This window comes from Rhinopithecus bieti, unplaced genomic scaffold, assembly GCF_001698545.2.
Source record: "Rhinopithecus bieti isolate Rb0 unplaced genomic scaffold, ASM169854v2 scaffold_5350, whole genome shotgun sequence".
In the NCBI taxonomy this organism is placed as follows: domain Eukaryota; kingdom Metazoa; phylum Chordata; class Mammalia; order Primates; family Cercopithecidae; genus Rhinopithecus; species Rhinopithecus bieti.
The window spans coordinates 77,277-104,504 of NW_016804837.1; the positions used below are offsets into that span (position 1 = coordinate 77,277).

The 27,228-nt window shown below is 37.5% G+C and overlaps 1 protein-coding gene across 1 annotated transcript in view; it reads right to left on the bottom strand.

The window, feature by feature from the left end:
• The window catches only part of MET (MET proto-oncogene, receptor tyrosine kinase), a 93,149-nt gene that overhangs the window by 50,417 nt on the left and 15,504 nt on the right, over window positions 1-27,228 (bottom strand). The window contains 1 exon segment of the mRNA XM_017870654.1: window positions 14,436-15,649. Within this exon segment, the coding sequence (XP_017726143.1) occupies window positions 14,436-15,635 (1,200 nt within the window). The 5' untranslated portion in view covers window positions 15,636-15,649.

A 27,228-nucleotide genomic window follows, 5' to 3' on the forward strand; every position in this document is an offset into this window, starting at 1 on the left:
TGCTGAAGGATATGGCAGCAAATAAAAAAGACATAAATCCCTGCCTTGTGCAACTAAACAGTTATTATTATCACTATTGTTGGTCTAGTGAGTCCTCATAATGCCTATGAAGACAAAATCCAGTTGTTTAGATCAATGAGCCTCAATTTCATCATCTGTAAAATGGAAACACTCATACCTACTGAAGAGAATTACTTAAGTTCATAAGTGAGGTCATCCATGACTCTCCAAAATTTGTGGACCTGTTATCTGCCCACTATTATTTTACATTATTCTCTAATGCAGGGGTTGGCACATTTTTTGAGAAAGGGCTAGATAGAAAATATGCTAGTCTTTGAGGGTCATGGGGTCTCCGTGGCCTATATGTGTCTGTGTGTGTGTGTGTGTGTGTGTGTGTGTGTGTATGTGTTTAACTGTATAAAAAGGGAAAAATGTAAATAAAATAAGTTTTCACTTGTTGAGTATATAAAAACAGACTATTGTTTGTCAATCCTGTCAAATGCTTCTACCTTGGGTCCAACCTCTACATAGGGAGGCAAAAGATTGACACATACAATAGCTAACTGATGCAAAGTATAAGAACTCAGCTGACAGTTACATTCTGAAAACATGGTACTGGCAGTAAACCCTCTAAGACTAGGAAAATAATAAGATCCGTGTGGGCTTAAACAGCTGGAGAAGGCTCATGGCAGAGGTCGAAGTTGAGCCAGTTCTTAATGGAAGCTGGATTAGTAAAGAGAAAAGAGAGAGAAATACTTGAAGCAGAATATATTTTATGTATATGTGTGTATGGGTTTATATACATATGTGTACAAATGCATTTAAATATAAATGAAATAAATCCTTTTTTCTTGAAGTACCACCACAATTCAAAAGAATCAATTCTACAATGATATGGACTTTGGAATTCTAAGTGTTAAAACTTTTGCTTCTTTATCATCATTTCCTAAGGTGAATCAGATCTGAAGCAGACTGTGTCCATGTGTTTTCGGTTAGCAGCCTTCATACTGCACTTCAATCATAGCCAGGAGTGACAGAGTGATTCATAAAGAAAATTGTTCCAAGCTAGGAAGGTTTTAATGCTTAGTGCAAAGAGGTTTTCTGCTTTCCTCTACTTAGTTGACAGAAACCAAATTTCAATGCACTTACTCATAGAAGTATAAGAGATTTTCAAAAGACACAACACCAATTACCCTGCGCTAACAAATAAAACAGAAGTAGTTCTTCTTGGAGGTGATAAGAGCCATGGTCCGTTTATGCGCCTAACAGTGTCACAGTCAATAGAAACAGGTTGGTAAATGTCTTCACGGAGGGCCAGGAGAGATGAATGATGGATGTAACAAGAATCCTTCAATTGTGCCGCAATATATCGTTCAAGCCCACGACTATATTCTAGCCTGCCATTAATCCAACTGTCATGACCTCTTATCCCTCCTTTCCCTCTTGCCACCATGGAGTGAGACTCTTTACTTATCTGCTCCCCTTGTTTCTGATAGGACCTGTTGATCAGAAACATCCATCTGTGGGCTTCCCTTCTCAGCGGACAAGGTCCCTGCCAGAGGCCCTTACTCAGTTCTCACTGCATCCACACCAAGGCCAAGCTCAGGAAAGCTTCTGTCCATACCAAGCACGTACTTGGTGCCTTTGAAGGTTGACACTGGGATTACGATACTGTGGCCACAGGAAGGATGGTGTTGATAAAGACCTTTATACCCTTAACTTCTTTTCCTTAACCCATATATCATTTTCAACTTGAAATCATAGATTGGTGGCCGATAGTGAAAATCTGTGGATTTCAAATGAAAGCTTCAAGGGTTATCTCTACTGGTGTCACTGCTCAAGCCACTCCCACTAAAGCATTGCGTAAAGTCCCTCTTACAGATAGTATCACCCACTCAAAGGGTGAGTGCTATTGAAAGGCTTGAGAAAACCTTATGGGAGCAGAGAAAGTATTCTCTCTTTCTCCTTTTAATGACTTTAATTCTGAGTTCCAAATTTCGATTACAAAGCTCTGGAATTCCTATGTATTCACCCTCCCTATCTTGATCTTTCCTTTTCCTTTCATTTTTCTCCTTCTTTGTTCTTTGATCAATCTTCATTGCAGACTGGTGAATGGAGCAGGGTGTGTGTTGGGGGGAGGGCAGGCGCATAGGTAATAGTGAAACTCCCCAGTTTTTCTTCAGTGCTAATTTAACTCTTGAAAACTCCTCAATTCTATAAATTAGTTTTTAGGGATTTAGGGGAGAGACCGAAAAACTGTTTTATCTAAATAATTATTTTTGCGAATCAGCATTCTCTTTATGGTAATATATTTTACATACAGGACTCTGTCATACTTCTGTGGTCATCTGATAAATGTATATATTTTTCAAGCTATTGTTTTAGGTGCTGGGACTGTGGAGATAAATGCCATAGTTCATCCCCTCAGGGGGCTAATGATGGAACTGTTGGACACATTACCACGGAGTGTGGTAAGAGACATGGTAGAAATAAGCAGAGTGCTACTGGTGTGCTCAGGAAAGGCAACAAATCCTGAATATTGCGGGGCAGGGGATGAGGTGAAGGCTAGGGAAAATGTCCTGGGGAAGGAAATGCTGGCGTGGAAGTTTTAAAGAATAGGGAAAAAGTGTTAACCTGACAAAATGAGTGTTAAAAGGAATCTGAAGCAGACCAAGCTACACGTGTTAAGGCAGGGTTGTGAGGGAGGCTGATGGATTCTGGGAACTATAAGAATGACAGGTTGCGGGTAGGACAGGGTGGCAGTGCTGTGCTTGAACCATCTCATAACAGTTCACAGAGCCAAGTGTGCACATCTCTTCCTCATTGTTGTTCTGTGACTAATGCTGTTTCGGTGGCACATTGAAACTGGCTCAGTGGGATATTTACACCATAGAAATTGGCAAATGCTACAAATTAGGGGCTTCTGCTGCCCCTCCTCCCAGAGTTTAACATTTACCAGCACATCACTGGGCCTGAAGGAGGACCAGGAAATAGTCAGGGCCAAGGACAGAAACTGCTTAAATATCATATTATTATCCCTCAGATTATCATCAGATATACAAATAGGTTTGCTCTTAACAAAGATTACTTACTCCAACAGCGCTTTAGATAAAAATAGATTGGGTGGATATGAGGAGGAACCACCAAGGTCTAGTTTTATCTTATTGGCATCATTTTCAATACACTAAACAACAAAAAAAACCTGTCTGGAAAGATAATATACAATTTTCTTTTTCTGCTTTGTAGAGAGAAGAAAAGAAGTAAAGATTTTTAAACTTCGTATTTACTATGAATGAAACCAGGGTTTATTTTGAAGAAGGAATACAAGACTGAATTAGAGTACGCTAATGAAGAAGTCTGAGATAGGGTAAATGATTCCTTGGAAATATTAAATTTCTTGATTAAATGGGTGTTGCTAGTTGTCCCCAAAACAGCAGCTGGATAGAGTGCTTAAGAAACTCTTAAATGAAGCTGGAACACAAGAATGAGAAAGTCAACATGGGTTAATGACTGAGTAAGGTTGTGTAAACTATTACTTAATCCCAATTGAGGGTTTTTGAGCCACTGGGGAACTGGGTTCAGATTGATAGACAAGAATAAGGTTAGCAGGAAACACAGCATTAAACAAACAACAGTTCAGTTTAATTTGTGATTTACCCATACTTCAGAGTACAAAAGGAAAGCTTTGCTAATAGCAAGAAAGGTAAAATGAAGCCATGCCAACGTCGTTATTAAAATAATTGGCCAGCCATCCACTGGAACCGAGATTTTATTTATACATTGGCAGTGAAAATAGAAAAAGTGACTATTTCTTAACTAGTTCTTGAACTACCAGCATACAGGGTATTAACTAAGGTGCTGGGAGTTTTAACAGCTGGTTCCAAGAGCCAAGTGCATACAGGGGAAGCTTTCATATCTAAAGATCACACAAATACTTAATTAATATTTACTTATGAAAATTTAGGTGTTTACTTTCCAAATATTTCATAATCCTTCTTTTTTCATGAGTTCATCTGTATTCAATTGGATTGTTATCTCATCACCAGGGTTATAAGACATCAAATAGCATATAGTTAACACCATGGTTACCCTAGATCTCACAATAATTTGGAGTGTTTTTTTTAATAAGAAAACTTCCTTTTGTTAGGTGTGGTGAAGTCCTGGTGTACATTTTTTTCTGTGATTTGTAACTGTGCCACAAATAGTGAATTCCCAAATTTCAATACCGAGGTCAACTTGTTTTCTGTGCAGAATCTACTAAAACAAATGGAATAGGAGCAATTATGCTACCTACTCAGCCTAAAAAATGTAATTGCTACTCATGTCTCATGATTTTCTTAAGCATTTGGTTTTAAAAGAATCTAGACAGAAAATCTCAGAATTAGTCACAATTTACCATACTATGGTATTACTTCTCAAAGCAGGCCTCTTTGTATATAAAGTGGGTCCTCTTTGTACATGTCAATAATCTCTGCTTTGACCTTTTGAAATTAATTACAAGTTTTACCTACTTTGTTAAACTGCTACTTATATATTACAAATCATTTTTCAAACACAGACTAATATCCTTAATATCGGGCCAGTAACAGAATTGATCTTGTGTTTTGCATGCCCAACTCTACTTGAATCAGTACCTTTCCTATAACAGTTCTGAAAGTGAGAGTGAGTTTAGTTGAGAGTAAGAAACATTGCTCATTTTTTTCCACACTGGCTCCAGATAAACCCAATGTAATTGGTGTTTTTCACATTAGAAATACTTCTCAATTACTCTTACTAATACATTTATTCATTCTGGTGTACCATGATGTTGGAGCCACAAATAAGTTTACATTTAACAAATCATCAGTTAGATTATGCCCTATTAGAAATTCCTCCTCTTTATTCATTTAATTCAGTTCCTTAAGCCCCAGGATCACCTAATTTGACCTCATATTCATCTCTATTATTGTACTTTAGAACATTTCCAGAGTCTTGGACCTTCTCATGTTATTGAATACATGAAGAAAAATAGTCTCACTTTCCTATTATTTTTCCTGAGGTTGTGTGTAACCCCTATACACAGTGTACTCTTGTAAACAGTTTTTTACACTCAAGATACTGGTTGCCTTACGGGAAAATAAATAGTCCTCTGCCTGTAATTACAGCCTTCAGGAAGGGGCAAGCCGGTGACCTCTCTGACTTGTAGGCACAGGAATAAGCCCTGAAGCCTCCTATTCCCTTGGAAAATACCCCTTCTTTCTTGGCCAAGCAAAAATAAAAAAAGTGAACACAAAGAAAGGTGAATATTTCTTTTGATGCCTCATACATCTTTTTACACCTGCATTTCAAATCTTCCTGGTCTGTAGAGATGACTAAAACGATACTGCATATGATTCAGTCACACTTCAGCAATTCAGATGGTCTCTGTTCGTTGTGTGAACACATAGATTTCTTTTGAGAATCCAAGTTTTTATATCAAGTAAAATCAACACTATTGTTTATGATTTGCAAAGTATGTGCTTAGGTACAAAGAAGCATGACAAAGTGCCTGCCGTACAAGACACAAACTTATTTAGCTATTTGCATGATTAAATATATATAGATGAACAGGATTAAAATGAAAGAGAAAAGCAAAATGTGTCTGTAGGTAAAGATGAAGGCATTGCCTGTAAACCAGAACAATATAAAGATGGCACTGACTGGAGAGCACTCATTTGTACTTTCATAGGTGCTCATGATATCCTTGTGAGCACTTGTCTCTCCTTTGGCCCTCCATGCACATGATTCTCATGAGAAGGAAATGGTCTAAAAATGGATGCAATTGTGCAGAGTACAGTGCACAGAGGCAGAAAGACAATGTGACTTGGGATCACTTCAGCATCACATTCCCTTGAGTTCTATTAACGTTTGTAATTTTGATAGTTTCAAAAGTGTTTATTTCATGTGTTCTCAGATTCTTATGTTTCTCTTGGTCATAAAACTTATTGGTAATAGGGCAATCCCTTCCTCCCCCAAGAAGAACATGTTCTTCTGACAAATAGGGTACCAAGTGTTGGCCATAGAAGGAAGAAGAGGGAAACAAGGAAGAAACAACTTGGCTTATGTAAGAAATAGTGATTTCCAAAGAAGATGATTAAGGTGACAGGCCAGGAAAGGCAGTGACTGTGAGCACGATTTAAAGTATATTCTTAGCTTCTAGTAATCTACATATTATTTTCTTCATATGAAGAAGAACCACATAATAAAAAGTGACTTAATTCATTTAGAAATCAAAAGAATGTTTAAAAACATTTACAGCTGTTTATTTTAAGGCAGGAAATGTTATAAGAAGTTAAATTCTCCAGCATCATCCTACTTCTTGCAATGTTTTTCTAAGTGTAAGATAGTATGCACTAATGACCGCAAACCACTTAAGAAAGCTGATTGAAGGTAGCAGCTTGTAGTTAAGATGTAAAGCTTGCGAAACAAGTAATGACCATTAGTTTATATATTTGCACATGTACTAAAGACATATTGCTTTCTTTTCTAAAGTTTTAATCTTTATGTAAAAGTTAACTTTCACCTCCTCAGGACAGCCTTTTGTGACTCAACTACCAAATTTAGATATTCCCTTTCATTTGCATTCACAGATGTTTATTTCCCTCACAGCATATTTCATAAATTATCAAGATGTATTTGTTCATTGGTGTGACTGAATGTTTACTGTCATCTTCACTAGTCTATCTGCTTGTTGAAGACAGGTACAGTCTAGCTCATTCTCCACTGTAATACTATCAGGTTTAGAGACTAAATAAATTTCTGTTGAATTTCTGGTTGAATCTTGGTTACATGAATTAATCCTTTCCTCTGTCTCCTGCTGAAAACAATGATTACAAGGTTTTGGCCCTTTTATGCACTAAATAAAATGGTTAGGCTTCTAGCACTTGTCTTAAACTAATAAGATGAAAGAACAAGCAGGTAATGTAATTAGCTTAAGATAAATGGAAAATATTGCACAGTTTATTGTCAAGATATTTTTTAGAGATATTCGTTTTCGCTATTGACTGCTACTGCATTAGTGCTTGTAATCTTCTTAGTGCATTAGCACTAAACACTATTGATTCACTCAGAGCTAACAGACCAATTTAATCTGTGCATTTTCCCCATTTCCTGAGCATGACTTCACCTATAGTTTAGTTAGTAGACTGGTTGCTAGATGCAAGTGTTAATCGGACATTTTAAATTTAAAGCATTTTTAGAAAATTTAATATCATACAAATTTACTTTTTTGATACACAGACACAAATTCTAGCTAATCATGAATAACTATATGTTTTGAGATGATGATTCAGCAAACTTAATTTTTATAAAATCAGCCCTAGAAGAGAATGGTTTGCAAATCAAAACTAACCTTAATTCACTCCTTTTACCTGGGGCACGATTTGAAGTATCATCTACCATTTTAGTGTCCTCTGACTGATGAACATTTTGGTGATTTACCCAAATAAGACAAATGAAGTCCCACTTTCCTCTGATTTCACAATGTTTTTTTGCTTGTGTTATAGTTATACTGTTCACAAATCATTTTTCCCCATTTGTGATCACCAAGAATGGTTAAAACAAAGCTTTAGTCTAAATTAGCATACATCTGCTAGACATTTTTCTTTCCTCTTGTGGGGAGACTGGAAAATATTTCTGAAGTATATATGGGTAGCTATACTTTGCTCCAACATTAGCCTAGGTCTAGGGTGAGGTGCAGTAAGCTGCTTCCCAAGGCAGAGTGAGGTTTTTAGAATAGGAAGTCAACATGGCTCAGCAAGTAATCCACATGCAAATGAACCTGCCTGGAACATTTTAGTTGGAAAAAAATATGTAATTAGCAGACTGGAATGTATCCAGGATCCTAGATTCGGTTACCACATACACTATTTAAAAAAAAAAAAAAAAAATTAAGGGAAGGAGTTCTAATGACTTCAGGAGTAGCTGAGCCCTTGGTTTCATTTTCCTGATAATGAGCACTTTACAGTCCTCCCTGGACACTGGAGATGTGACTTCGGGCACATATCTGGGCTTTGAATCATTGTGAACTCTGTGTGCCCACTGAATCAGTATCTGTGCCAACCCATGAATAAGCAGTGGCAGAAATTCCCGGAGGGCCTTCTATCTACATTCTGACAGGTCCTCATTTTTCTTATTAGACCGAGGAGATAAGAACATAGGGTGGGATGGCCACTGATAAGGCAGAAGTCTGAAGTAAGGATGTAACACCCAAAATGTGAAACAGTATTCGGAGTAAAAAATCCATTGTTACTCAAGGAGGTTCATATCCTTATCAATGCAGCATCCCACATGCTTCCAGAAATCTCTAATCATGTTTATGTCAATGAAAATATCATGTATCAGAGTTGTGAATTCAAAGTTTTTAATTAACATTTGGACTTAACAAAAATCGACTTGAAGATTTATTTCATTTTGTACAAACCCCTTCCTGTTTGCGATACCAGTTTTATCAGGTGACTCTCCGTGTAGAAATCAACTACCTAAATAAGACACAGGTTATAATGCCACCTGTTTGAAAGGACATTAAGAAGAATGTCAAATTAATTCAAAATGCATGTGGCATAGTTAACCCTTCATTCCCCACACAAGTGAGAGATATTATCAATCATATCATGAATTAATATAACCCATGGTAAAACCTACCCACAGTTTTGGTGACGGTTTCAGCATTGTGTTCTCTTGCTATTAGGTTATAAAAACATCACGGCTTTGTTTTTTCGTCTTTTCTGGGGTAGAGAGACCTGTGAATGAGCCACGTAATGGTTTAAAGAGCGGTGGCAAGAGGAAGGGAAAAAGCAAAAGGAATTAGTGGTTCATTTTGTAATATGTTTTCTAACACCCCCAGGGTGTGCCCAGTGATCTCAGGGGGCATTACAAAATTCTGGAAAGAAACTAATTTTAAATTTCTTTTAATAAAAGAATGCAATATGCCACTCTTTGTGGAATGTAGCATGGATAATTAAAATGAAGAAGTTAGGAAGCAGTGGCTTCCTGAGCCTAGGAGAGGATGAAGTAGTGTCTAGAGAAGAAAAATAAATGAAGTGTAAAATTAATGACCTTTTACTTACATTTTTTAAAAAGTACATTGAATCTTTATACCTCAAGGATTTTCTTTCTTGCAAGATTTTGCTTTGGTAGCTATTACATTTGGCATATGGCCAAGATGTTTAATATTTAGGTTCGGAAGACTGTCTAATATTAAGAATGAAGAATCCTTAACAACATTTTTCATATTGGATAACATTTTCTCATTTTTGAACACAATAAGTAAAAAACTCTATAATCTGACTTCACATTTTTCATCCCTAATACAAAATACATTCTCTTGAGAGTGCTAGATTGTTTAAATAAGGCATGCCAAACCAGTATAATTACAGGGATGTTATTTGTAACATTGACTCCACATTCACAGTTCAAGTGGTGTGGGAGATTATAGATATATGGCCTATAAAAGTTATAAATCTTTGTTTATTTTATTAAATATTATGAGACATGCCCTGAGGATGACAGATCAATAACGGTCCTTGTGGTTTCCTGATGGAAGGCTGCAATTATTTTCTTCCATTACAACTTAAATGTAACTCGATTTTACTCATCTATCATCTTTATAATCATACTAAAGAAACATCACTGTATGTTTATTTTTCTGCCTATTCCTATTATTCCTTGTTTGCATCTTGTTTTAATTTTTGTCCTCCTTTAAAGCTGTTCTAATCACTTCGCTTTCTTCCTTTGATGGCTCTGAGTAGTGACTCTTTAACTTTGGCATTCTGTGAAACGGAGACGGAAAATTACTACCTTAACTTTCCTTTATTTTGGGAAGCAGTTGGCTACTCTTTGAATTTGAGTATAAATGATGTTTAAAAACAAGGAAGCCCAATACAAACAACCTATGAGGTTCATTTTTTCTAAAACTGCATTATCTGCAAATTCCTGAATGCAAGATATGTCAAAGTACATAAAAGTAGTATCTTATGTCATGCATACTTAGGATTGAAAGTGAGAGGAAGGAGAACAAATTATACCTTCGAACTTGACTATAGTACAGTTTTGATTCAATTGTCTTTCTCCCCATCCTCTGCACCCTCAAACTACCACCGCTCCTCACCCCATCTTTTTTTGGAACTATTAAATCTTAAGAACAACATAACACAAATTAAGCATTATGGAGGCAGGTAACTCATAACAGAGAGGGAAGTGAAAGACCCTTGTAAACAATAGAACCAGAAAGTGCCTCTTCCAGAAAATAATCCAATCATTTGAATTTGCCTTTCTTTACGCAAGTATTCCTTACAATAATAGCTGCTATTTATTTTGTGCCAAGGACCAAGTTGGGACCTTTTACAGATGTTGTTAATATACCTGTCCACACAGGAGTCCTGCATGCAAGACGATGGGTTCAGAGTTTAAATAATGCTCTCATGGCCATCCAGGTAGAAAATGGTGGAGTTCAGATTTGAACCCACATCTCTGACTTCAGTCTCTTTCCATTAGTCCATGCTGTCTCCCAAAGGGCTAAATTTATAGTCATCTTATTGTGCCAGGTACGTCATATACATTATCCCAAATTTTCACAAAACCCTGTGAAGTACATATTGTTATCTGCATGTTAGCAATGAGACTCAGCCTCCAAGAAGTTAGGTAATGTGGCAGAAGTCACATGGCTGGTATGCAGTAAACCAGGACTTCCACCCAGGTGTGTCTGGCACCAAATGCTTTTCCCCTTCACTTGATCCAACTTTGGTCTTTAAGGTCGTCAAGATGTTGGTGAAAATATTTGCTACAAGTCTTTCAAATGCTTACCTATAGAGCAAAACTTTGATAATAGAACTGCAAGAAAAGCAGTATTGTGTATTAACTGTATTTTCTGAAAGGTGAGAGCTATTTCAAGAACCCTTTTCTAATTTCAACTTTGATTAAATTTTTTTCTAAAATATATTATTTCACTGTTTTAATAAATATTCTATAACTTAGGGAACAGGACCTTTGCTGATTTGGGGATTTAAAAAATTCTCTTATTCTGCATCGATTCTCATTTGTAGGAGATTGGGCCAATGTGTACTGATTCTCTTTTTTTTCCTGAAATTGTCACATTAATCAATCCCTTATAGGTTAGAGACCGTTAGAGATTCCACAGTCTTAAAATTAAATTCCACTTAATTTTAAGCAAGTTAATGAAATTTTGCTACTGCTTATCCTCAAATAGAGATGAAGGTTTTTTCTCCCTACATATGGGTCTTTACAAAGGTTCCATTCATATTATGGGACAATTTTCTCAATTATTTTATTTTGAATAATAATGTGCTATTTAGAGAATATGCATTAGCCTAAAACAACTTCAATCAATACTAGTTTAGTATGCTTCCAGAGGTTGATTGATGAATGGGTAAAGGAGAAGGTAAAGATACTTAAACAGATTTAGTAATTATTTGTGGGTGTATAATCTCACAGTACTCAATGTTGGAAGTCACTGTAAACAAATTCTTCAGAAGCACTTTCAAAAGCAACATAAAAAACAGACACATTGTGAGGATCAAGAATATATTCTTATAGAACAACTGATACAGTCAACAACATTGGTATTCTATAAGTGGGCACTCGTGGCTTGGGATAAGTTTCCAGAAACAGCATCATATGTGGAGACAAAGAGTTCTGAAGCACAAATAGCTTATGGGTGAAGATGATGAGCACTGGGAATTATCAGATGACTCAGAGGGCTTTTGTGATGTCATCAATATGAGAAGATGCATGTGAAGAGTTTGCATAGACATATTTCATGAAATGTGAGACTGGGAAAAGCAACATAATATGTGATCCTAAATAAGCAAGTCAGGCCTGGTACACCTGCCGGACCCCTAAAATGTGAAAGGCCCTTCCCTGGAACTCCCATTATCTGATCTTGTGATAGAAACACTTTTTACACATGGAGGAGAGCTCAAGGAGTGCCAGGAAATCCCTCTTTCAGCAATGTGTCAACACTGAGGACAGGGCAGAAGCATAAGTGGAAAGTTACAGCTGCAGCTTTCTTAACCTTGTCCACAAGAGTCCCTTTATAAATGTATTAGAGATGTTAATAACAAAACTACAGTATGTGTGTCTTTTCACCAAACTTGATGCCAAAGTAAAAACTCAGTTCCAAGAAATTATTAAAAGGGTCACCTGATTTCTGGCCAAGTAAATCTGCCAAGACAAAATGGAGTCATCTTATTGCTTGAGAGTCCTGCTAAACAGCTTTGATCTTGTAATCATTTTGTTTTTTTTGTGTGTGTGTGATGAATGGCTCTAGGTGCCTTCATTTTGGCATTAAGCTAGGAGATGATTATACGCTCATTATTGGAACAATCTGAGGTCTGGATGGGTTATACGAAGACAGAGAATATGTGTAGTCCCAGTCTCAGAAGAAGTTTGATCTTTGTAACCAGAGAAGATAAACAGGCAAATAAATAGAGGAGGTTTGAAGGTATTTGTCTATGGAATTTGGCCAGTGTAAAAATTGGCTTCCTTTGTAAGAAGACTATGTTGGCAAGTTCCATCTTGTTTCCTGCAAGAATTTTTGTGATGGGAGTGATAATGGTTTCAGGTGTGGCTAGTGCATTTTGGGAATTTTTCCTGGGCGATAAAACTGACCTGAATTTCATTGGATAATCCCATCTCTTTGTGTCCCTTGAAACATTAAAAAAGTCAAAGGGGTAGGATAAAATTCAGATGTGTTTTGAGAATTTCTAGAATTGATAAGTATTTTTACATCTCTAAGGATTGAAATGTACAAAATTTAAAAAATGAGATATCAATATACCTTTATGAATTCAATTTTAAATTTTCTTTTTGCCCTACCCTTCTTTTTAATTTTTAACAAAGAAAGATTTAAATAGCAAATCCATGTGCTCTAGGAGCCCTGGAGGAATTCCTAATAGACTCTTTTAAAACTTGTGTCTCAGAATCAACTTACTGGGTGCAGAAAAATATCTCCTCTGTAATGCTATTAACATTATATTTTTATTTCCTAATCCCAGGTTTCTGAAAATCATTTTGTTTCCTTTCATTCTTTTGTAGTTTCTGGTAAAGAAAAGAGGGCTTCATGAGGAATTCTATTGCTTCTTTGCAACATATATTAAATGTATGCAGGGGGAAATAAGTCTTAGTTGGAATGTATGTGCATGTATGTTATGTATATTCATAGACTTTGGAAGAGAGAGGAAGGAAGTTTTGTTTTTAGTTCACCAAAAGATGAACTGACTTTCTTGGAAGTATTTTCCTAGCATCATAAAAAGTTAACTACAGTTTCCATCTAGAGAAGTGTCCCAGACATTTCAGCAAAAGTCAACCAATTGTTTCTGAATTAATATGCCCTTACCCCTCAGCAAATTATATACTTTATGCTATTGAGGACATGTTTAATGTTCTTCCTGATTGCAATTATAACCTTTATATCTTATATTGAAAACTGCTAAAGTAAGTGAAACATACCATGCCAAAGTCAAACTGTCTTTAGAAAAGCTATAATATTTGTTCATTCAATTACGGTCATAGAAGAAACTCGAAGCCACAACAAACACTCAGACCAGGTGATCAACTGACTAGCAAGATAAATTCTCCAGGTATAGCTCGTAGCTGTTACTATATTTAAATCACAGCACTAAGAATATCTCTAACAGCTTCTATGAAAATACCGTTTCATATACGTATAAATAATCATCAGCCAAAATATTTATGCTTATAAATATCAAATAACAACCAGGTAAAGTGCCAAGCTAGAACTTGGTAGACACAAGTCTTTTCCAGAAGGAAGTCCATGATTAAAGTCAAGCTCTAAAAGAAGGACTTGGGAGCAAACATCTCCTCTCTACTCTTACAGGTTGTTTAGAGAAGTATACTAGCTCATTTAAAAATGTTTTATTTACCAGCATTTCAGAAGAGATTTTTTAAAGTTAAGTTCCTTTAAATAATGTCAAGAATACAGATTAATCATTTGTGTATCAGTGAGAGAATATAATCTCATAAGGAACAATTATTTAAGGTGTACAAATTAGCTTGAGCATCTTGTAAATGTTGCAGAGATTATACAGAAATGTCAATAATTATGTTTTATGGGAATTGCTGTTGTGATAAAATCTGCGTAAATCTGATCAGAACTACAAAATCTTATATGGGAAATAACTTTAATATAATCTGAAGTGTCACGAGCACACAAATCTGAATTGTAAAAATATTTTTTCTTTTAGTTAACATATTACATTTTAAAGATGTTAGGTGTAAATGAAGATTCAATTTCTAAATTTTCTTGGAAAAAATCTGTAACTATTTTGGATAAATACCATTTACCAAGCACAAAAGAAGTTCTGGATATTCTTTTTGAGACTGATACTTATTTCTAATTTACACCTCACAGTGTGTAAGTGGGGACTGATGTGACTTACCCTATTAAAACAGTGCTCATGATTGGGTCCATAAAAATGCTGGAGACATCTCACATTGTTTTTGTTGACGATCTTGTTGAAGAAGTCATTGACATATTTGATAGGGAATGCACACATTGCAGATCGATCCATTGGTTCAGCAGAATCTGGCTTGCTTTGTGCGAACACCCCAAAGAGAATGTCATCATTCAGGCTGGCTCCTATTTGTCTAGCAAGTTGGGCCCCCGGCTTGCTGACATATGCAGCCTGAAGGATATTAAACACTTCCTTCTTTGTGGATCTCTTTTTTCTCTTTTCTGTGAGAATACACTCTAGAGGCATTTCCATGTAGGAGTGCAATCCAGAGTTTATGGAACAGAACCTGATTATTCTTGTGTGAAAAGTCTGAGCATTTAGAGTTTCCCTTTGGACTGACAGGAAGTAAATAAAATTGTTGCTTTCAAAGGCATGGACGTACTTAATGGGGTAAGAATCTCTGAACTCAGGTAAAACATCAATGTAGGACTGGTCTGTCAAAAACATAAAACCATCTTTCGTTTCCTTTAGCCTTCTCACTGATATCGAATGCAACGGATGATGCGGGAAATAAGAAGAATTTATGGTATTGCCTACAAAGAAGTTGATGAACCGGTCCTTTACAGATGAAAGGACTTTGGCTCCCAGGGCGCTCACCACACAGTCAGGGCACTGGCTGGGCTCTTCTATCTGTGGGGAGAATATGCAGTGAACCTCCGACTGTATGTCAGCAGTATGATTGTGGGGAAAGACATGTCGCTGGCAGGTCCCTCTGTTGACGCTGCCACAGCTAATGAGTTGATCATCATAGTAGGTGTCGACAACTAGAGCCATGTTGATGTTATCTTTCCAAACGCCTCCTGATAAATTGGCTTTGCTGCTGCAGTCCTGACACGGGAAACAATCTGGGTGTTCCAGCACAGGCCCGGTCTTGTACTCAGCAACCTTCTGAAGGTCTTCCTCATTTAAAACATAAATGTAGTTGGTGGCACCGAGGAAAATGTGATGCTCATGTAGAATGACATTCTGGATGGGTGTTTCCGCGGTGAAGTTGGGAAGCTGATACTTCATATTCACATTCATCTCGGACTTTGCTAGTGCCTCTTTACACTCCCCATTGCTCCTCTGCACCAAGGTAAACAGGAGCACGAGGATGCCAGGTGCAAGCACAGCGGGAGCCTTCATTGTGAGAGGTTTATCTGCCAAAACAGGTTCAAGGTGAGAGCAGTTCAGTTGTCAGAAACGAAGAGAAAACTGAAAGACCTATGCCATTTAAACGATCAGAAATAAAGCTTCCCAACTGGACTTTTACATAGAAGGAAAACAAAAACTCTAGCCAGTTTCACATAAAGATGCATTGTGTGGTTGGACATGACTCCACATAGCTTAATTTTAGAACTCAAGCCATGAACGAATAATTTTAGAGAACCATTGAGATGCAAACAATGTTCTGTATTAAGGTTGATACAGTAACTAAGTTAGACTCATTCAGCAATGAAAGAAAAAACATAGCAACTTTCTTTCTTAACCCCTTGCTGGTTGTTTAATGTGGTTTAATAACTGTGGTTAATGACTAGGTTGATATTTAAAGTTTCTCTGTTAGTCAAGTAGAGGAACTGCGGTTCAGATTCATTTATTCTAGAAATCACAGCAGGCATTGTTTTCTTGGGAGCATGTAGAATTACTAGGCTAAATTTAGCTTCCTTTTGGAAGAAAACAATCATAAATTCTAGAAGCAATATGATCACATGCTGTTTATAGGATTTTGTGTGGAGAGGAATGGTTTGATTATAATTTGGCTACAGTTAACCTATTGTTTTAGACAGACAAATGTTTAATGTAGGATCACTGGGAACTGAAAAACAGCAGGCTGAAAATGTATAAAATAAAACATAATCTTCAGAACTAAAGTCCTAGAACCACTTCTCAGGGAAAAACAACATATTGTTCATTACCAAGTCAAAAGCTATTTAGTAAAAGTACATTATTTTAACGTTTCATTGTATGCATATAGACAGTATTTCTATGAGGAAACATGAATGGGCTTGTTATTCAGTTTTTAAAACTTAAGGTGCACAAGTTATGAACATTGTGAGTTCTCCTTATAATAATTATAGGCAGGGTAGCAGGTTGGAAAGGAGAGGCCTTAGAATGAGTATAAACTAAATAGGTATGACTTTTTTTTAATAGCATAATTCTGATAGTAGAGGGGAGCCTCTAAAAACATACTAGGCATTATGACTGTGCCAAAGACTAACCCTGGATCTACAAAAACCACATCAGAAATCACTGAGCAGCTGGTATGTGCAGGGCTCTGTGCTTGCACTATGGGAAATGGGACATAGCCACTGCCCTTCAGTGAAGCTGCAATGTGGCTAAGTGATAACCCATATATGCTGATTATTGAGGCACTGTACATGGCATTGCAGTACCCTGCATAGCATAAACCAAAAGCTACAAGCGTCAAGGGAAAAAAGCACAGCCTGTACTTAGGATTTTTATGATCGTGAGAAACAGAGACAAATTCACTATGTTGTGAGGTCCAGGAGAGCAAGGACAAGGTTTGTTTGGCTCATCATTGTATCCCAAGTAGCTGGTACAGAGCCTGAGATGCAGAAGGTGTTAAACGAATAGATACTGAATAGATGATGAATAAAAATTAAGCCACAAATTCGAAGTTATGTAACGGTTAAGGGTAGTAGCCAAAATTTGCATCCAAAACTTTTGGACTCCAAATCAAAAATAATTTTACCCTACTAATAGTCTAAGAATTGGGGACTTTAAGAGGTGATTGATAATCATTAAGGAATTTTGAGCTAGAGAGTGATACAATGAAGGTTTTACTCTAGGAAGACTGATCTGGAGGCAGGGTGGCCTAGAACAGAGAGAACCTGGCAATGGAAAGACCAGTTGACAGGCTATTTTTATATTCCACAATGAGGTAACAGGTGCCAGAACAAATATGGTAGCCTCAAGGATAGAAGGAATGAATAAGGGACATATTTGAGTAAGTAGGATTTGATACCCTAATGTATCAAACATGGTGCAAAACAGAAAGCAAAGACAAACAAAGATGATTAGCAGTTATCTTGGAAAAGTAGAACAAGTTATAAAACTAGGGTAGACTGCACTGGGAAGTTAGGCTGAATATACGGGAATGGTAGATTGGTTTTAACAACATTGAGTCGGATGTGCTGCTGGGAAATGAGTGCATGTTCTCCTATAAGGATGACTAGTAGGTTTTACATTATTCACCAGGAAACAGGTGCCTGGAACAAGTGAAGAATGAAAACTCTGAGCAGACAGAGCATTAGTGCCAAAGAACAGAGGCGGAAATGAGAAGGATTCTGAGAAGCCTGCCTTGACTGGGAAAGCGGCATGATCAGTCTTGGGTGAAACAATATCTGTCTTAAGTGAGACACATGAGTGTCAGGTATTTGCCACTGCTGCACTAGAAGGAATAACAATTTAGAACTTGATTGGCAGAGTAACAGAGACTCCACTCGGACTAGAAATAAACTTTGCACATAATCTGCATAGAGGTGATGGTTAAAACCAAGAATGGGTGTGTTCATGAACAGACTAGATGAAAGAAGAGAAGGCAAATGACCTAAATCTTAGGGGATAGCCACAGTAGAGAAATCTGTGGAGGAGTCAAGGAAGGTTAAGGTCAGTGAGGCATCAACAGAGCAAATACTGCACTGTGTCACAAAAGCCAGGCGAGGGTCTCAAGAGGGAGGATGTTGGTCCACATGGAACCTCTTTGTTGATCTTCAAGGCAGTAGTTTCTATAGCAGTGTCAGATGTTAGACTGAGGGAATGGGTGACGAAGAAGTAGAATGTTTGTCAAAGGGAAGACAAGCAGAAAGCAGTAACAGGGTGAAAAGGAGTTTATTCTTAAATTGTGGGAAAGACATATGATTATTGGCAGGACCTCCCCTTTCTTCTACTAACATTTATTGGATGTCTACAAAGGCATGATGCCCTTCCCTGGGAAGCTCAAGTCACTTGATGGAGGCAGTGGGTTAACGGTTATCAGAATGCAGAGGAAGGGAGACCAACTCCACTGGAAATGATGCTAGAACCGAGTCTCAAAGGAGGATAAAGAATGAAGATTCCTGGCTGGGCACAGTGGCTCATGCTTGTAATCCTAGCACTTTGGGAGGCTGAGATGGGCAGATCACTTGAGGTCAGGAGTTTGAACCCAGCCTGACCAACACGGTGAAACCCCATCTTTACTACAAAAAAATTAGCTGGGTGTGGTGATAAGTGCCTGTAATCCTAGCTACTTGGGAGGCTGAGGCAGGAGAATTGCTTGAACTTGGGAAGCGGAGATTGTAGTGAGCCAAGATCGTATCATTGGGGGTACAGGCTATGAAGGGATAAGCAAAGCTAAAGCACTGTAGTTGGACCAGAGGAAAAGATGAAGCCTCAGTAAGGCAAAGCCATGTGATAATAAAAATAACAAGAACATATACTGAGTGCTTACCATGTGCGAGGCATTCTGCTAAACACTGATTTACTCTTCATCAACACCCTGTGAAGAAGGAAGTATTATTATCCTTCTCTTCTAAATAAGCAAACTTGCTAAAATCACACAGTTAGAGCCAGTCTTCAATTCCACGTCTGGCTAAAGAGAACCCATTCATGCTCTTAAGTGCTTCACTATACCGAAGCAGCTTCCCAAGCGAGGCGGGAGCATGCACTAGAACAGAAGTCAGACAATCAGACCTCTGATTCTAGCCCTTTCCCTCTCTAGCTGTGTGACTCCAGGCAATCATCCACCTCTAAGTCCCAGGGTTGGATATTCTCACATGACCATTTTAAGGATCAAAAAGAGATCTCATCTCTGAAAGCACTTTGATCAATAAAGAGTATATATAAATGCTTGCTATTTTATCTGTAATTCTCATTGTTTTGCAATGTACTAGCAAATTTTTGGTGCTGGTAGAGGGAATAACAAGGAATAGAAGAAAAGGATTAGGGACAAATTGTTCTACTAGAGGGCAAATACAAACTGTAAACCAAACTGCAAATATGTATCTAAACCATCTAGAGCACAATGGGAAAAATAAATATTATGTGAAAAGTTAACTGCACTTATCAATATGGTATCAGTGTATCTAACAAAATTGAGCCTAATAAATAATTTATTGCTGTATTTTCTGTAGAAATGATAATGAAAGAAAGGAAACAAATGAATTATTATTGCCAAAGGGAGTATTATAACGAATTTGCATGTTAGTTGATGTCCATTAACGCAATGTGAAGTGTGAATGACGTTTTTTCTTCTATGTTTTTTGAAGAAGTCTTCAAAATAATCTGTAATCCTAGCACTTTGGGAGGCAGAGGTGGGCGGATCACGTGGTCAGAAGATCACGACCATCCTGGTCAATATGGTGAAACCCTGTCTCTACTAAAAGTACAAAAACTAACTGGGCATGGTGGCGCGTGCCTGTAATCCCAGCTACTTGGAAGGCTGAGGCAGGAGAATCTCTTGAACCAGGGAGTTTGAGGTTGCAGTGAGTTGAGATTGCACCACTGCACTCCAGCCTGGTGACAGAGCAAGACTTCATCAAAAAAAAAAAAAAAAAAAAAAAAAAAAAAAAGAGATACTGTATTAAATTACGTTTTTAAAATAAGATTCCTATCTTAAGGTTGGCACATAAGTCACACACTGTACTAAATCTCAGTGGACAAGAATCCAAGAAAATGTACACATGTAGAAATCGGCTTTTTGTTATTTCATTTGATGAGATGGAAAATCAGTGGGGAAGTAGAATATATTTTCTATTTAAAGAAAAACCCTCGCGGAACACAGTTGGAGTTAGTACCTTAGTCTCCTATACCTTCTTTATATTATCTGTTACCATATGGTGATGCCATTTTTCAAGTGAATACATCCAAAAAAGGTTAAACTTTTTAATTAAAGAAAACAATGGGACTAGGGCCCATTGTCGACAACAGAAATCTTAATTAAAACAGAGGTTTCTGTTCAAACCTCAGATAATGAGAAAATGTAATCACCGAAAACGCCCCATTTCCTTGATCATTCCCATTAATAAAGGCCTGGTCCCCATTAACAAAGGTGTGTGTTGGTCAGATCACATCTTTTCTGGGAAATGTTTTGTGTCCTTCCTAAGGAAAGGAGGGAGACCTTTTAGACATATTTGGTGCTGAGCTGGGCACTAAGATGATAACTGCTAGTTAAATGAGTGACAGCTGAGAGGCCAAGTGCACAGGCACTGAGCCAGATTTTAGGGTTTGAATCCAATCACTGTCTCTGTTACCTTAGGCAAATAGGTCTAAGCCTCTATTAAAATATGGGCAGGATTATAGCACCTACCTCACTTTTGAGACTTATTCTAAGGATTCAATGAGTTAATGCATGTAGAACACTGCACGGCACATAGTAGGTCAATGCATGTTCTCTTGTTTGTACACGGCCCCCAACAAACACTTACAAGCATCTAAGTGTCAGATACTGTACAGAGTGCTGAAGATACAAAGATAAATAAAACACTTTCGAAATGTCAATGAGCTCTCAGGCCAGTAGTGGAGATAGACAGATTATAGTTTAAACTCAATGTGGAAATGTCTACAGAGGCCCTTAAAGGAGAACTTAACCAGGACAGAAAGTCACGTGGGCTTACCAATCAATCAGTCATGGTGCTTTCCTCATAATGCATTCACAATTCTGAGGTCAAACAATGGAGAGGACCTAGTTTTAGTTGTGGCAGTGCAGCTAATTATTTGTATGACCCAAGCAAGTTACCCAACTTATTTGAAAATTATAGTGTTGAACCAGCTGTGTGCTGGCTCATGACAGCCTACTATGTGCATCTCTTCCCAATTTGTGTTTCAGTGACCTCATCTTGGCAGCCTGAAATCAGCCATGGTGGGTGTATTGACACCATAGAAATTGGCAAACACTACAAATTGGGGCTTATTAAAGCCTGTAGGGGGATGGTTATTAAATATTTAATGGCATACTCCTGGGTGGAACTAAAGAACTTCAAAGTCTTTCTCATTTCTTTTTTTTTTTTTTTTGAGACGGAGTCTCGCTCTGTCACCCAGGCTGGAGTGCAGTGGCCAGATCTCAGCTCACTGCAAACTCCGCCTCCCAGGTTTACGCCATTCTCCTGCCTCAGCCTCCCGAGTAGCTGGGACTACAGGCGCCCGCCACCTCGCCCGGCTAGTTTTTTGTATTTTTTTAGTAGAGACGGGGTTTCACCGTGTTAGCCAGGATGGTCTCGATCTCCTGACCTCGTGATCCGCCCGCCTCGGCCTCCCAAAGTGCTGGGATTACAGGCTTGAGCCACTGCGCCCGGCCGTATTTCCCATTTCTAATAATTTTCAACTCTGAGATTATTCCCCTATGACTACATTTTACACCAATGCCATTGACTTGGCATATATTGCTTTCACTTCCTCATCTATATAACCTACCAGATCTGGCTGTGTGAGCATTTTAATATTTATATTGGTAGTGAAATACTCCAGAAATACTTTCACTTTTTGTATATTTTTGCCCTGATACATTTATCCCCCCATGATGTGTTTGGATCAGGCTTTCAATATAGACTGTCTTTTCATTGTTTCTGTTATTTTTTCTTTCTGAAATAGTGCTAGCCATTTAACCAACTTTGAGTTCCTTGCTAAAAGGAACATGTAAAGATGATTCAAACGGACTGACTAATTCATTCTCTTAAAATGTTGTGCACATATCAGGTGAAAGTGAATCATCTATAAAACATTTCTTTTATTTCTTTTCAGATGAAAGTTAAGGTAATATCACTGGCAAAACATTTCCTGGCAGTGATCATCTCAGTGGCACCTTGGCCACTAAACTATTGATATTTAGGATTACTTCCTTTAAAGAAGATGGCTCTGTTATTAACAGCTACAAATATCAGTTCAGCCTGCCTTTAAAACCAGCGACTTGATCTGTCCACCATCTGCCCACCTCTAGTTTTCTCATTCAAGTAGCTTACATTGGTCTTTTCATTTCCCAGAAATCTAGCAATACATTTAAATCTCTAAGTATTCATTGAGCAACTGTCAACACTATCACTGTCCTCATCATAAAAACATTGCAGAGCCTACAAAAATGTATAGTGTATTCAAACACTGATTCCTCAGGAAAATACCAACAGAGGCAATAGAACAACTTTTTTCTTGAGAGAGAGACTTTCTAAACCTTGACACAGGTAATTTTGCTTTCTTTAGGGATTAATTTTCTTAGCAGTCATAATTTATAACTACGCAGATAGCACCTTATAGTACATAGATATGGTCAGTTCCATCATCTCTTCTAATCATGATTATCTTATAAGGTAAGCATTATCCTATGTTTCCAGATGACAAAACTTAGGTTCAAAAAGAAGAAAATATTAGCTGAAATCTAAACAAGCAATTCAGTTCTTCTGAGTGTACTTCTAATTGTTTTAAAATGTATGATGTTATTTGAATTGTTTTAAATTATTTGCATTTCTTGGAAAAGATTTTTATTCCAAAGGCACAGTATTTTAATAAATACCTCTTTTTACCTTCCCAGAATCCACTGTCTCTTATACTGGCAACTCTTTTGAAAACTCTCCCTCTCCTATCTGCTGGGACTGTCAATCACATGGTCTGCATCTTTCAACACAGAATGAGTGTGCAAACCAGGCTGGCCTTTCAATGAACTCTATTCTCTTGACATGGAGCTTGGTCAGGGCTGAGTATGTGGCCAAAGCAAGGCCAAACAGAATCTCTTCGGGGATTTAATATGGATGCTGGGAGAGGGCCTCTTTCCTTCTGAGAGCATGAGCACTAAAGATGATTTTTATCTTGGGATGTCTGATGCCCATCTTTGCCACTATGTGGAAAAAGTCAGCCTGAGCATGAAACTGACCCAAGAGGCCAGAGAGCCCAGACACGGAGGGAGGCAGGCTCCTGATGCGATTGTTTGAGCATCTGTATCCAGCCATGTCTTAAGCTAAGGGAAGCCAGTAAAATTTCTTCTTTTCTTCCTTATTTCTTTTTTTAAAATAAGTTTAGTAATGATTCTTTTTATTCCTTGCACCTGAAAAAGTCCTAAACTAACAATGTCTAGTAGAAAATACTACAAACTTGAGTTTAAACACAAAGTCAAGTGCATAAAACCAACTTTATGTAAAATATTCAAGTAATTGGGACTTGAATAATTATTTTAAATATTTCACTTTGCATTTGGGAACATATCTATTAGTTAAGATTTCTGAGGTGGTATACTAGTTTTTTCTTATTATATAATTCCAAAATCTTCTACCATATTTACATAAGATAATGTCAAAATGGAAATAATTGATCTAATTAAAGAGTTAAGATACAGAAACTGGAAAATATTTTAACATTGCTTTTAAGTGCAAGAAAGGGATTTATGATGATGGAATATGGCTGAAGCCCCATATTAAGGAAATTACAGTCATAAAAACAGCCATGGCTAAATTTCCAGGAAGACTTGCCAGAGTGAAATCCTAAGGAAAAATCTTAACCCTGTCCACATTTATATTATGTTTATTAACTTTAAAAGTAGGCCTATTAAAGTTAAGATTCCAATAGAAGATTTCTGATGACATTTAAAATACTGTGTTTATAAACACTCACTGTTTATGAAGAATCATATTACATTGTATTATAAGATATTAATCAAATATTTGGGAGCACCCAATGCATGCAATGTACCTGACTAGATACTAAGAGTTTCTTCCCTCAAAGAGTGTACAGTCCGTGGATTTGAAGATAACACGATAAACTCTGAAATCTAAATTTGTAACCTAAATGGAAAAGTGGATAGATCTACTGGGCTGAAAGCAAATTTGTAAACATGCTTGATTGAATGTTTGATTCTTATGCCTAAAGACTTACAGTTAGTGTTATGATCATCAAAAGCGCTACATTGACTTTAAAAAGATAAAATAATAGGCTGTGTCAAAAATCCCTTCTATTGTAGCCAGACACTACCTTGACAATGGTTTCTAACAGTGAATCGAAGGGACAGGAGGAATCTTCAGAATTTTTCAGCCCATTCAACTGCTCTTTGGCATAATCACATTTAAACATTCCAAAATATTCCGGAGACAAGGTGGACTGTAGTGGAGAGAGTGTGGGTTTTCCTGTCCGACAGACTTAAATGGGATGTGAATATGGCCTTTTTTGCTGACATGCCTTCTGATTTGAGTGTCAGTTTCTTACATTCAAAACATGGGGATAATCATATACATCTCATGGGTTGGCCATGAGAGTTGGAGATAAACTGTGAGAAACGCTGTCATTCAGTTATGCAGCACACCCTAGCATTTAATAAATGTAGCTACTATGCTTATTATCCTAACTTGTGCTTTGGCCAGTTTCTGCCTGCCCTCAAAAAATGAGGAAGTTGGCACAGTCCCTTGGGTGAGACCACTCCAAATACCTGGTGACTGCTTCATCACTTTAGTCCTCTCATCCACAGTTTAAATAGTGTTATTTCTTCTTTTCCCACCCTTTAGCCATCTTGTGGTTTTCCTCTAACCTCGGTTCAAGTTCTTGAAGTCCTTCGAAAATTGCCCCCCAAGACAGAGGCCACAGTAACGGCCTCCCGTACTAGAGAAGTAAAAACAAATAGGAACCAGTATTTTAACTCTTTAAAAAAGAGTTAGCCCAGGCCGGGCACTGTGACTCACGCCTGTAATCCCAACACTTCTGGAGGCTGAGGCCAGACGATTGCTTGAGTTCAGGAGTTTGAGACCAGCCTGGGCAAACTCCAACTCTACAAAAAATAAAAAAATTAGCCAGGCATGGTGGCATGTGCCTATAGTCCCAGCTACTGCAGAAGCTGAGGTGGGAGGATCACTTGAGCCAGGGAGGTTGAGGCTGCAGTGAACCGTGATCACACCACTGTACTCCAGCCTGGATGACAGAGCCAGACTCTGCCTCAGAAAAAAAAAAAAAAAAAAAAGAGTAAGCCCATATCCCAACCGAGATTTAGCGAGTAAAGATATAGGATGCTGAATTAAAATTGAATTTCAGATAATTTGTTTAGTGTAAGTATGTCCCATGAAAGTATTTTATATGACAATCCTAGTTGTCAGCAAATGGGGAAAAACAAGGGAACAATAATCTTTTTTACCCACAGAACTCAGATTAAAAAGATTTGGGCCAAACCTATTTATCCTTTGGGCTAGAATGTTTTTTAAGGTTTCTGTGGCATATATGTATTGCAAAACTGCATAGCATTTTTTCATTTGGGTTTGCTTCTGTACATCTAAAACATGCTTTAAAAGTTCCTGACAGGTGGTTTTAAGTGTCGTATGAAGGTATAACTATGTGAAAGGGAGTAAAGAAATTTTTTCCCCCTACAGTTGTACTGTATATGGCAGCCTGTCATTTACATGAAATTTCTGAAACAGAAAGGGTATTCCCAGGTTGATTTACATGCTTTATTTATAATAAATGAGCTCATTAAAAAATTTAAATACAGGTGGCTGTAGGAGATAAACAAGTTAAGCTTCGTACAGGAATGATTTGCACATGTTATAATTAATGTTTCCAGGGGGTGCTCTAAACAGTTTCTTGGTTATTACACAAATGTTGTTTCTTTGACAGACAGTGCTTTTATTCAGATTCTTATCAGCTTTTGCATCCCCTCTTAGTCCTATAATCATTTAAAAAGTTGAAAACTGCTGCCTCTTAGCATAAGAAAAAGCCAATTGTGCATTTTCTAGTTGTAACATATGATTGAGACCATTATCCAACCCTGATACAGCAAGAGTAAAGATAAAAAGAATAGAATGCCATTATATCCTCAGGATTATCGTTTATAAATTTATATTCTGTCAGCAAACATCTTTGTCCTTTTAAGAATGGTTGAAAGTACTCAACTTCTGGGAAAGAAGAATAAATGGACATTTGTTTTTACCATTGTGCATAATGTAAAAAATATTGTTCAGAAATTACGTTGGACTCTCAGAGCCCTGATTGACAGATGGGCTTTTGTCCCATTAATAAATTGTAGGTCAAACAAAAATGTTTCATTGCCCTTGAAAGTGTGAAGGTTGAACTTCCCCAATGTAAAGAAAGTGCTAAAATGCATGAAAACCTATACAAGTATGTTTTTTTCATACTTTTCAGCCAAATGGATGGACATAATTTTGTGATTCAGACTGTGTAGCAGTGTTACCAGTTTTTGTTCAATTAATCCAGGAACACTGAATAACACAAATCCACAAATCACATTTGAGAAACATCTTTCCAAGTCTATATTTAAAAAAAAAAATAAGCCAAGCAACCTTTGCCAGTTGCATTCAACTACAGGGTTTGGAAAGGATAAACCTACTGAACAGTCAGAATGTGAACCACTGAAGGGAGACAAGTTGGAGAGGAAGCTGGTACATTACTCACGAATGAATCAGACATTCCCTCCCTTCTTGTTTGAAAATGTCCTCGGCATAAAGCATGGTACAATTCCAAACGAGGAACTGTGCTCAGGATTGAATTTATATGACTGATCAGTTTCCTTTGCTGTTATCGAAAGCAGATATCAAATGGCTGTGGAGGAATGCAGGTGGTGAGTGAACCCCATTCTTTTCATAGTGGCTGTCACATAAAGAAAGAAAAATCAGCACCCAGGGACAGAGGGACAAAGGGGAGAGGTGTGAGGGTGCCAAAGGCCAGGGCCCCTCTTGCCTGAAAACGTAGAGCCTTTGAATGAGGTGGGCATTCCTTGTAATGCTATTTTCTCTTAGGTCTGAATTTATTTTGCTTATTTTGCTCA